The sequence below is a fragment of the Scyliorhinus torazame genome, chromosome 14, assembly GCF_047496885.1.
Source record: "Scyliorhinus torazame isolate Kashiwa2021f chromosome 14, sScyTor2.1, whole genome shotgun sequence".
NCBI classification, from domain to species: domain Eukaryota; kingdom Metazoa; phylum Chordata; class Chondrichthyes; order Carcharhiniformes; family Scyliorhinidae; genus Scyliorhinus; species Scyliorhinus torazame.
Genome location: NC_092720.1, coordinates 191,010,587 through 191,022,721, shown reverse-complemented (window position 1 = coordinate 191,022,721; position 12,135 = coordinate 191,010,587). Strand labels below are relative to the sequence as shown.

The window sequence follows — 12,135 nt, the reverse complement described above, 5'->3', positions numbered from 1 at the left end:
CTCTCCCATTGTATCCGCACCGTCTCTCCCATTGCATCCTCACCGGCTCTCCCATTGCATCCGCACCGGCTCCCCCATTGCATCCTCACCGGCTCTCCCATTGCATCCTCACCGGCTCTCCCATTGCATCCTCACCGGCTCTCCCATTGCATCCGCACCGGCTCTCCCATTGCATCCGCACCGGCTCTCCCATTGCATCCGCACCGGCTCTCCCATTGCATCCGCACCGGCTCCCCCATTGCATCCGCACCGGCTCTCCCATTGCATCCGCACCGGCTCTCCCATTGCATCCGCACCGGCTCTCCCATTGCATCCGCACCGGCTCTCCCATTGCATCCGCACCGGCTCTCCCATTGCATCCTCACCGGCTCCCCCATTGCATCCGCACCGGCTCTCCCATTGCATCCGCACCGGCTCTCCCATTGCATCCTCACCGGCTCCCCCATTGCATCCGCACCGGCTCTCCCATTGCATCCGCACCGGCTCTCCCATTGCATCCACACCGGCTCTCCCATTGCATCCGCACCGGCTCTCCCATTGCATCCGCACCGTCTCTCCCATTGCATCCGCACCGGCTCCCCCATTGCATCCTCACCGGCTCCCCCATTGCATCCGCACCGGCTCTCCCATTGCATCCGCACCGGCTCTCCCATTGCATCCGCACCGGCTCTCCCATTGCATCCGCACCGCCTCTCCCATTGCATCCGCACCGGCTCTCCCATTGCATCCGCACCGTCTCTCCCATTGCATCCGCACCGGCTCTCCCATTGCATCCGCACCGGCTCTCCCATTGCATCCTCACCGGCTCCCCCATTGCATCCGCACCGGCTCTCCCATTGCATCCGCACCGGCTCTCCCATTGCATCCTCACCGGCTCCCCCATTGCATCCGCACCGGCTCTCCCATTGCATCCGCACCGGCTCTCCCATTGCATCCGCACCGGCTCTCCCATTGCATCCGCACCGGCTCTCCCATTGCATCCGCACCGGCTCTCCCATTGTATCCGCACCGGCTCTCCCATTGCATCCGCACCGGCTCTCCCATTGCATCCGCACCGGCTCTCCCATTGCATCCGCACCGGCTCTCCCATTGCATCCGCACCGGCTCTCCCATTGCATCCGCACCGGCTCTCCCATTGCATCCTCACCGGCTCTCCCATTGCATCCGCACCGGCTCCCCCATTGCATCCGCACCGGCTCCCCCATTGCATCCGCACCGGCTCCCCCATTGCATCCGCACCGGCTCCCCCATTGCATCCGCACCGGCTCCCCCATTGCATCCGCACCGGCTCCCCCATTGCATCCGCACCGGCTCCCCCATTGCATCCGCACCGGCTCCCCCATTGCATCCGCACCGGCTCCCCCATTGCATCTGCACCGGCTCCCCCATTGCATCCGCACCGGCTCTCCCATTGCATCCGCACCGGCTCTCCCATTGCATCCGCACCGGCTCTCCCATTGCATCCGCACCGGCTCTCCCATTGCATCCGCACCGGCTCTCCCAATAAAATCATCTAATCTCATCAATGCCTCAATTGAACCTGCCTTCACCACACTTCCAGGCAGTGAGTCCAAGACCACAACAACTCTCCCTGTGAAACCTCACATTTGAGAGGCCCATCTGTAATTTTAAGGTTTTGTCCTCGTTGTTCCGGAATGCTCTGTCATCGGACACAGTAGCTTCACTTTAATCGACTCTTACCAATCTCAATTAGATCGCACCTTAATCTTCTCCCAGATTCAAGGGATCCCGACCTATGCCTTGTAATTTTAAATTGACTCCTTTAATCCCGGGTTTCGTTCCGCTGGATCGAAGTAGGCGAGGGGGGTGGAGGAAGGAACTGAAAGATTCACAGATGGGGTAAAATGAGATCGGGCTGGGAGGAGGCGATCTTGTGGAGCAGAAATACTGTCATAGAACAGTCAGGCCAAGTGACTTGTTTTGATACTGTAAATTATACCCGATTTAATTTAATCTCCGTGTGTGCGCTGCAATTTAATTTCCATCTTGGGCTTCAGGACATTCCAAGGTGTAAAAAGAGGAAATCACATTGTTCACAAAATGGTGTCTGGAAACCAGGAACTATCGGACTCTGGATTGCTGGGGAGGGGGAGTGAGGAAGCTCTTTGAAATGTTCAAAATGGAGGTTAATGGACTGTCGTTAGTTAAGGGCACCGAGATTGGGATCAAAGGGGTAAATGGGTTTGAGATGCAGAGTAACCATGATCTAATTAAGCAGTGGGACTGGTTCGAGGGAGGGGTTGAATAATCTGTGACCATCTGTATATATACGCTGCCATTGGTCTGGGATTAGTGTTAGCTGTCGTATTTCATCATTAGGGGAAGTTTAACCTGGTCTATTCCTTCAAACCCACTTCATGTGACCTGAGCTTCAAATGGAAGACCGTTTTAAATTAAACAATTTTTTTCAGCCGCTTATCCTTTTCGCCCCTCCACCAACCCCCTCCTTCTGTCCAGGTGCGATTCAGTTTGTCTCCATTGCTATCTGTTCATCTCTCTGTCTCTGATTAATCCTCGTGCCTGTCTTTCTGCCTCTCGTATTGTAACCTGTGCCTGACTCAGTCTTCTGAATCGTTGTCATGAATTCCTCCCAGAACGAAAGAAAAGTTTGCGTTTATAGTGTCAACTCTGGATGTTCTGAAGTGCTTGAAGGTCAATGAAATACTTTGATTTCAGAAGTGTAGTCACTGTTATAACGTAGGACATTACAGAAATTATGTGACTAGAGAGTGTGGGTCGAACAAAGAGCTCAGTGTTTGATATTTACACTGAGTAAGACGTTGGGGTGGGGTTTGCATGCCACACTTCCAACTTTCAATCAAACCTTTTTCTGTGTGTACTACTCACTGCATTGCTCTTTCTGTGCTCCTCTCTTTCTCTGTCTCTCCCTGCCTCTCTTGTCTGTGTGTGTTTCAGTATCTCTCCTATATGTTAGTATGTCTCTCTGTCTTTGTATCTCCCGTGTGTATTTTCTCCATGTATCTCTTCTGTATGTGTATGTCTCTCTCTCTACCTCTCCTGTGCACGTATGTGTCTCTTTCTCCCTGTCTTTCCTGTGTATAACTCTCTGTGTGTCTCTCTCTGTGCCTCTCATGCGTGTGTGTGTGTGTCTCTCTCTGTCTCTGTATCTACTGTGTGTATTTTCTCAATGTATCTCTCCTGTATGTGCGAGTCTCTCTCTGTATCTCTCCTGTGCATGTGTGTCTCTTTAACCCTGTCTTTTCTGTGTATAACTCTTGTCTCTCTCTCTCTGCCTCTCCTGCGTGTGTGTGTCTCTCTCTGTCTCTGTATCTCCTGTGTGTGTGTTTTCTCTATGTATCTCTCCTGTAATATGTGTCTCTCTTTCTCCCTGTCTTTCCTGTGTATAACTCTGCGTCGCTCTCTCTCTGCCTCTCCTGCGTGTGTGTGTCTCTCTCTGTCTCTGTATCTCCTGTGTGTGTGTTTTCTCTATCTCCTGTAACGTGTCTCTCTCTTTCTCCCTGTCTTTCCTGTGTGCATAACTCTTCCTCTGCTTTTCTGTCTCTCTCTCTCCCCTCCTGCGTGTGTCTCTCTCTCTCTCTCTCTCTCTCACTCAGGGCAGAGGATCCACTCAACCCCCTCTCCAATCATTCTTTAAATCTACCTGCCACCCCCAAGGCTCTCCTTGCAAATACCTCTGACTGTTGTTGGTAGGTAGAACTCTCCCCTGTAACGTGGCCATTCAATCAAAAAACAGCACTGTAAGGTTTTTGTGGATTCATTATCCCGAATAAGAATTTAAGAATGGCCCCAGTTTAACAGGTTCCACAGCCTGGGTGATGAAAGTGAAATTTAATTTCTGAATCATACTGATGCCAAAAAACGACAGTAAAATAATGATTTTAATATTGTGGTGAATGTATTCACCAGAATAAGTTGTCTGTAGAGTACTGTAATATGATCCCTCTTCCATGTCGTGTACTGGAACCCTGGTGGGCTCCGCCTCTGGCTCCGCCCCCGCCCCCCGGACGGTATATAGACCGGCCACCTGTTGTTACTCAGTTGTCACACGCTCAGTTGTTACAGCGATCTGGCAGGCAAGTTCTTGTGTAATAAATTGATGTACCATTAAGCCACTGCTAGCCTATGTTCTCTCGCTCTCATCGTCTAGCAGTGGATTAATGGTACATCAAATATCTTTAGTTTAAAGATCGGAATATTGTAAATGTTGTTCGGTGTTGAATAAACGCAATGACATTTTAAAAAAAATAGAGGCTCTTGCCTCTGTGTCAGAAGGTTACGGATTAAGTCCCCCTCGAAAAAATTTAGAGTCCCCAATTAATTTTTTCCAATTAAGGGGCAATTTTAGCGTGGCCAATCCACTTAACCTGCACAAAGTTGCCACCCAGGTTGAGAGGGTTGTTAAGAAGGCGTACGGTGTGTTAGCTTTTATTGGTAGAGGGATTGAGTTTCGGAGCCATGTTGCAGCTGGTGTGGCCGCATTTGGAGTATTGCGTGCAATTCTGGTCGCCGCATTATAGGAAGGATGTGGAAGCATTGGAAAGGGTGCAGAGGAGATTTACCAGAATGTTTCCTGGTATGGAGGGAAGATCTTATGAGGAAAGGCTGAGGGACTTGAGGCTGTTTTCGTTAGAGAGAAGAAGGTTAAGAGGTGACTTAATTGAGGCATACAAGATGATCAGAGGATTGGATAGGGTGGACAGTGAGAGCCTTTTTCCTCGGATGGTGATGTCTAGCACAAGGGGACATACCTTTAAATTGAGGGGAGATAGATATAAGACAGATGTCAGAGGTAGGTTCTTTACTCAGAGAGTAGTAAGGGCGTGGAATGCCCTGCCTGCAACGGTAATGGACTCGCCAACACTAAGGGCATTCAAAATGTCATTGGATAGACATATGGACGATAAGGGAATAGTGTAGATGGAATCAAGAGTGGTTTCACAGGTCGGCGCAACATCGAGGGCTGTAGGGCCTGTACTGCGCTGTAATGTTCTATGTTCTATCTTTGGGATGTGGGGGCGAAACCCACGCAAACACGGGGAGAATGTGCAAACTCCACACAGACAGTGTCTCAGAGCCGGGATCGAACCTGGGACCTCGGCGCCGTGAGGCAGCAGGGCTAACCCACTGCGCCACCGTGCTGTCCCTCGAGCACAAAGTTCAGGCTGATGCTACAGTGCAGCACTGAGGGAGTGCTGTCCTTTATGGACCAGTTGTCCCTGGTGTCAAGCAGGAGGCACATAACGTCCAGCCCGTGGTTTAACTAACCCAGAGACAAGCCTAAAAATCCTGCTGGATATAAACGTGGTTTATAAATCTCTCAATCTACATTGCAGATTATATCTGGTTGTTCTCTCTTTCACTCACTCCGATGTGCTAATAGGTAGTTGCATTTCCTGCCACAGTAACCACACTTGCAAACTACTGCAATGCCTGTGATGCGCTCTAGGCCTGCGACACCCGAAGGTTGGGGACATTTTCCTTCTGCTCACAGTTATCTCCCACTTCTGGCTCGTTGCCACCACAATCCTCATCAAAGTTGACATCAAGCGATACGGCGAATGGTTGGCAATACGGAGTAAGAGGTGGGCGCTCAGCTGTGAGCATGCTCAACGGGCCGAATGGCCTGCTCCGATGTCGCTCCGGGTCATTTTGTTAAGTGAGAGAGAGCGCTGTGCCATCTACAAGATGCACTGTAGGAACGCGCCAGGGTTCCTTAGGCAGCACCTTCCAAAAACCCACAACCTCCAGAAGGAGAAAGGCAGCAGATTCCTGGGAGCCCCACCACCTGGAGGTACCCCTCTAAGCCACTCACCGCCCTGACTTGGAAAGACATTGGCCGTTCCTTCACTGTCACTGGGTCAAAATCCTGGAACTCCCTCTCTAACAGCGCAGTGGATGCACCTACACCACATGGACTGCAGTGGTTCAAGACGGCAACTCACCACCACCTTCTCTAACTGGCGATGAGCAATGAATGCTGGGCCGAGCCAATGACAGCCACATCCTGTAAATACATTTTTTTAAATGTTACTGTTGAAAGGAAGAGTCTGGTGAGTGAATACTCTGGAATGCTGAATCCCGGTTTAGTTTGACAAACACTGCAGGATGCTAGAATGAGGAATATGGGGAGGGCAATGTCAGCTGTGGCCCATGGTTTTGGAATGTCAAAGCCATCCCTCCTGAACGTGGCCGGCTCTCGATGTGGTGCCCATCCCGCAGGTAGCTGCCACGCCTGAGCAGGCCCCATCCAAGAGTATGTTCCTTCTGCCTGAGCTCAGAGGAAGAATTAACTATTCTTCCGTAGGCGGCATCGCAGTTAGCCCACACACCAAATCGACTCTCCCATCGCAGCCCGCCCCTTGAGAGCATTATCTTTCCCCTCCTTGAAGCTGTTCCCCGGTAGCACAGTGGTTAGCATTGTTGCTTCACAGCTCCAGGGTCCCAGATTCGATTCCCGGCTTGGGTCACTGTCTGTGCGGAGTCTGCATGTTCTTCCCGTGTGCGCATGGGTTTCCACCAGGTGCTCCGGTTTCCTCCCACAGTCCAAAGATGAGCGGGTTAGGTGGATTGGTCATGCTAAATTGCCCCATAGTGTCCAAACGGTAGGTGGGGTTGCTAGGTTACGGGGATAGGGTGGGGCTATGGGCTTAGGTGGGGTGCTCTTTTGGGGGCCAATGTAGACTCAATGGGCCAAATGGCGGCCTCCTGCACTGCAAATTCTTTGATCCCATATGGTTCCCTTCCTCTGCTACCCGGCTGGACATTGCACCGGGAAAAGGGGTTGCCATGGATGTAGGAAGAGCGGGTTTGCCGAGCTGATTGAGGTGCGTCCACAGGATGGAGCCTGCTCAGGCATGACAGTTACCTGCGGGATGGGCACCCCAGCGAGAAGCGGTCCCGTTCAGGAGGAATTGCTTTGACATTCCAAAACCATGGGTCACAGCTGACGTTGCATTTTCCAGCAGGGTTAACGATGAAACCAGGGTTGAAGAAGATCAAATCAGGAGGCCATTTTGTGCCGATGAAGCTTGTGTTCTTTGTCTTCCCTCCTGTGTAGGAGATCAAAGGGTGATCTAATTGAGTCCAAGATTTGATAGTTCCTCCCTATCTGGCTGTCTACTCCTGTTAGGAGTATCCGGAACAAGTGGAACTAATTTTAAAAATTACAACTTCGCTGTTCAGGGGTGATGTCAGAAAGCTCCTCTTCGCACATCAGGATCTCCTGCCTCTCATCAACCAGGATCTAACTGAATGACAACAGAGTGAAGGGGCTGAATGGCCTTGTCCTGTTTCTATGTTATAGATATATGAGTTGGAGTGGTTGAGCAGATGGATCATTTTACTTGTCCATCCCAAACCAGTGGACCCTACAGGCAATTCTGGCAGCATAGTCCAAGGGCAATCAACCCACTGTCCCACCCTGTCCCAGAGGGGGAAAGGACAGTGTCTGACCCACTGTCCCACCCAGTCCCAGAGGGGGAAAGGACAGTGTCTGACCCACTGTCCCACCCAGTCCCAGAGGGAGAATGGACAGTGTCTGACCCACTGTCCCACCCAGTCCCAGAGGGGGAAAGGACAGTGTCTGACCCACTGTCCCACCCAGTCCCAGAGGGGGAAAGGACAGTGTCTGACCCACTGTCCCACCCAGTCCCAGAGGGAGAATGGACAGTGTCTGACCCACTGTCCCACCCAGTCCCAGAGGGGGAAAGGACAGTGTCTGACCCACTGTCCCACCCAGTCCCAGAGGGGGAAAGGACAGTGTCTGACCCACTGTCCCACCCAGTCCCAGAGGGGGAAAGGACAGTGTCTGACCCACTGTCCCACCCAGTCCCAAAGGGGGAAAGGACAGTGTCTGACCCACTGTCCCACACAGTCCCAGAGGGGGAAAGGACAGTGTCTGACCCACTGTCCCACCCAGTCCCAGAGGGGGAAAGGACAGTGTCTGACCCACTGTCCCACCCAGTCCCAGAGGGGGAAAGGACAGTGTCTGACCCACTGTCCCACCCAGTCCCAGAGGGGGAAAGGACAGTGCCTGATCCACTGTCCCACCCTGTCCCAGAGGGGCAAAGGACAGTATCTGACCCACTGTCCCACTCAGTCCCAGAGGGGGAAAGGACAGTGTCTGACCCACTGTCCCAGCCAGTCCCAGAGGGGGAAAGGACAGTGTCTGACCCACTGTCCCACCCAGTCCCAGAGGGGGAAAGGACAGTGTCTGACCCATGGGCCCACCCAGTCCCAGAGGGGGAAAGGACAATGTCTGACCCACTTTCCCACCCATTCCCAGAGGGGGAAAGGACAGTGTCTGACCCACTGTCCCACCCAGTCCCAGAGGGGGAAAGGACAGTGCCTGATCCACTGTCCCACCCTGTCCCAGAGGGGCAAAGGACAGTATCTGACCCACTGTCCCACTCAGTCCCAGAGGGGGAAAGGACAGTGTCTGACCCACTGTCCCAGCCAGTCCCAGAGGGGGAAAGGACAGTGTCTGACCCACTGTCCCACCCAGTCCCAGAGGGGGAAAGGACGGTGTCTGACCCACTGTCCCACCCAGTCCCAGAGGGGGAAAGGACAGTGTCTGACCCACTGTCTCACCCTGTACCAGAGGGGGAAAGGCCAGTGTCTGACCCACTGTCCTACCCAGTCCAGAGGGGGAAAGGCCTATGTCTGACCCACTGTCCCACTTAGTCCCAGAGGGGGAAAGGACAGTGTCTGACCCACTGTCCCAGCCAGTCCCAGAGGGGGAAAGGACAGTGCCTGACCCACTGCCCCACCCAGTCCCAGAGGGGGAAAGGACAGTGCCTGACCCACTGCCCCACCCAGTCCCAGAGGGGGAAAGGACAGTGTCTGACCCACTGTCCCACCCAGTCCCAGAGGGGGAAAGGACAGTGTCTGACCCACTGTCCCACCCAGTCCCAGAGAGGGAAAGGACAGTGTCTGACCCACTGTCCCACCCAGTCCCAGAGGGGAAAGGACAGTGCCTGACCCACTGTCTCACCCAGTCCCAGAGGGGGTAAGGACAGTGTCTGACCCACTGTCTCACCCAGTCCCAGAGAGGGAAAGGACAGTGTCTGACCCACTGTCCCACCCAGTCCCAGAGAGGGAAAGGACAGTGTCTGACCCACTGTCCCACCCAGTCCCAGAGAGGGAAAGGACAGTGTCTGACCCACTGTCTCACCCAGTCCCAGAGAGGGAAAGGACAGTGTCTGACCCACTGTCCCACCCAGTCCCAGAGAGGGAAAGGACAGTGTCTGACCCACTGTCCCACCCAGTCCCAGAGGGGGAAAGGACAGTGTCTGACCCACTGTCCCACCCAGTCCCAGAGGGGGAAAGGACAGTGTCTGACCCACTGTCTCACCCTGTACCAGAGGGGGAAAGGCCAGTGTCTGACCCACTGTCCTACCCAGTCCAGAGGGGGAAAAGACAGTGTCTGACCCACTGTCCCACCCAGTCCCAGAGAGGGAAAGGACAGTGTCTGACCCACTGTCTCGCCCAGTCCCAGAGAGGGAAAGGACAGTGTCTGACCCACTGTCCCACCCAGTCCCAGAGAGGGAAAGGACAGTGTCTGACCCACTGTCTCACCCAGTCCCAGAGAGGGAAAGGACAGTGTCTGACCCACTGTCCCACCCAGTCCCAGAGAGGGAAAGGACAGTGTCTGACCCACTGTCCCACCCAGTCCCAGAGGGGGAAAGGACAGTGTCTGACCCACTGTCCCACCCAGTCCCAGAGGGGGAAAGGACAGTGTCTGACCCACTGTCTCACCCAGTCCCAGAGGGGGAAAAGACAGTGTCTGACCCACTGTCCCACCCAGTCCCAGAGAGGGAAAGGACAGTGTCTGACCCACTGTCTCACCCAGTCCCAGAGGGGGAAAGGACAGTGTCTGACCCACTGTCCCACCCAGTCCCAGAGAGGGAAAGGACAGTGTCTGACCCACTGTCCCACCCAGTCCCAGAGGGGGAAAGGACAGTGTCTGACCCACTGTCCCACCCAGTCCCAGAGGGGGAAAGGACAGTGTCTGACCCACTGTCTCACCCAGTCCCAGAGGGGGAAAAGACAGTGTCTGACCCACTGTCCCACCCAGTCCCAGAGAGGGAAAGGACAGTGTCTGACCCACTGTCCCACCCAGTCCCAGAGGGGGAAAGGACAGTGTCTGACCCACTGTCCCACCCAGTCCCAGAGGGGGAAAGGACAGTGTCTGACCCACTTTCTGCTCCTATATCTTATGGTCTTATGGTCCCACCCAGTCTCAGAGTGGTAAACGAGCAGTGTCTGGTCGAATTCATATTTAGAAGTATTTGGCGCTATCTCAATGGAATTATCCCAGTAGATAACACAAGCTCTCCCTCTGTCTTTTTAGGAAGACATTGAAAGTACGCTGAAGTCCCTTCAGGACAGAAGAACCAAATGCGAAGGACTGAAAACAAAATCGGAGAAGTACATGGCAAAGTTACAGGTAACATAATGTGCAATGCAGTGAGGGAGCAGCAGAGGGAGCCCTCACACTCGACAATCTGCTGTTGTGGACACCCACTACAGACCTCGATTGCAAGTCTGCATATGTTTATTTAATTCATCAGTTTAATGAGCTGATGCTAATTGCATGCCTTACATTTAATTAAACCTTTCTACACAAATTTATCCTCGCTGCTGTTTAAAAGAAAAACCCTGTCTCATAATCTTGCAGTAATTACACATAATCCGCTTTGATAATTCATATATATTCTCTCACCACATTGTTCCCCCTCTTTCCCATAATGTGCTGACTGCTGTTGGGCCCCCGATCCATAAATATAATTTCCCCCTCTGCACTGTTAGCCTTTTGGCCTTGATTCTTTGTGAAGCTCAAAGGATATTGGGCTATGTGCTTGTGTGTATGCTGCACCCACAGCGGGTCAGTACTGAGAGCACACTGCACTGTCACGGGTCAGCACTGAGGGAGTGCTGCGCTGTCAGCGGGTCAGTACTGAGGGAGTACTGCACTGTCAGCGGGTCAGTACTGAGGAAATGCTGCACTGTCAGAGGGTCAGTACTGAGGGAGTGCTGCACTGTCAGAGGGTCAGTACTGAGTGAGTGCTGCATTGTCAGAGGGTCAGTACTGAGGGAGTGCTGCACTGTCAGAGGGTCAGTACTGAGGGAGTGCTGCGCTGTCAGTGGGTCAGTACTGAGGGAGTGCTGCACTGTCACGGGTCAGTACTGAGGGAATGCTGCACTGTCACGGGTCAGTACTGAGGGAGTGCTGTGCTGTCAGTGGGTCAGTACTGAGGAAATGCTGTACTGTCAGAGGGTCAGTACTGAGGGAGTGCTGCACTGTCAGAGGGTCAGTACTGAGAGAGTGCTGCACTGTCAGCGGGTCAGTACTGAGGGAGTGCTGCACTGTCAGAGGGTCAGCACTGAGGGAGTGCTGCACTGTCAGAGGGTCAGTACTGAGGGAGTGCTGCACTGTCAGAGGGTCAGTACTGAGGGAGTGCTGCACTGTCAGAGGGTCAGTACTGAGGTAGTGCTGCACTGTCAGGGTCAGTACTGAGGGAGCGCTGCACTGTCAGAGGGTCAGTACTGAGGTAGTGCTGCACTGTCAGAGGGTCAGTACTGAGGGAGTGCTGCACTGTCAGAGGGTCAGTACTGAGGGAGAGCTGTACTGTCAGAGGGTCAGTACTGAGGGAGTGCTGTACTGTCAGAGGGTCAGTACTGAGGGAGTGCTGCACTGTCAGAGGGTCAGTACTCAGGGAGCGCAGCACTGTCAGAGGGTCAGTACTCAGGGAATGCTGCACTGTCAGCGTGTCAGTACTGAGGGAGCACCAAGGATACATTAGGAGCTGGTGATTATTACGTGTATGAAAGATAAAGGTGTTTGTCTGAGCAGATAATGTGTTGACAGAATAATGCTAAGGGGCTCATTCTAATTTTGGGTGGAGAGTATAAAATGCCAGAGTATTAAATTTGTTTGCCTCCTGAATTTACTTCAGGAAATGAGGCCGCTGTGGAAGACCGGTGGCAAATTCTATATCGTCCATCGTGCAACCTCATCCAAAGTTTCAAGTTATCCCAAGGCCTCTGAGGGGCTCCAGGAGGGGTAACATGGGGGTATTGGAGGGAGTCTAGAAATGAATGTGTTAAGGATACAATACGGGGAGCAGTTTT

The 12,135-nt window shown here is 53.1% G+C and overlaps 1 protein-coding gene across 1 annotated transcript in view; it reads left to right on the top strand.

The window, feature by feature from the left end:
* The window catches only part of LOC140390314 (E3 ubiquitin-protein ligase TRIM39-like), a 46,498-nt gene that overhangs the window by 7,411 nt on the left and 26,952 nt on the right, over window positions 1-12,135 (top strand). Inside the window, exon 2 of the mRNA XM_072475369.1 lies at window positions 10,355-10,450. Within this exon, the coding sequence (XP_072331470.1) occupies window positions 10,355-10,450 (96 nt within the window). The remainder of the gene's footprint in view (window positions 1-10,354; window positions 10,451-12,135) is intronic.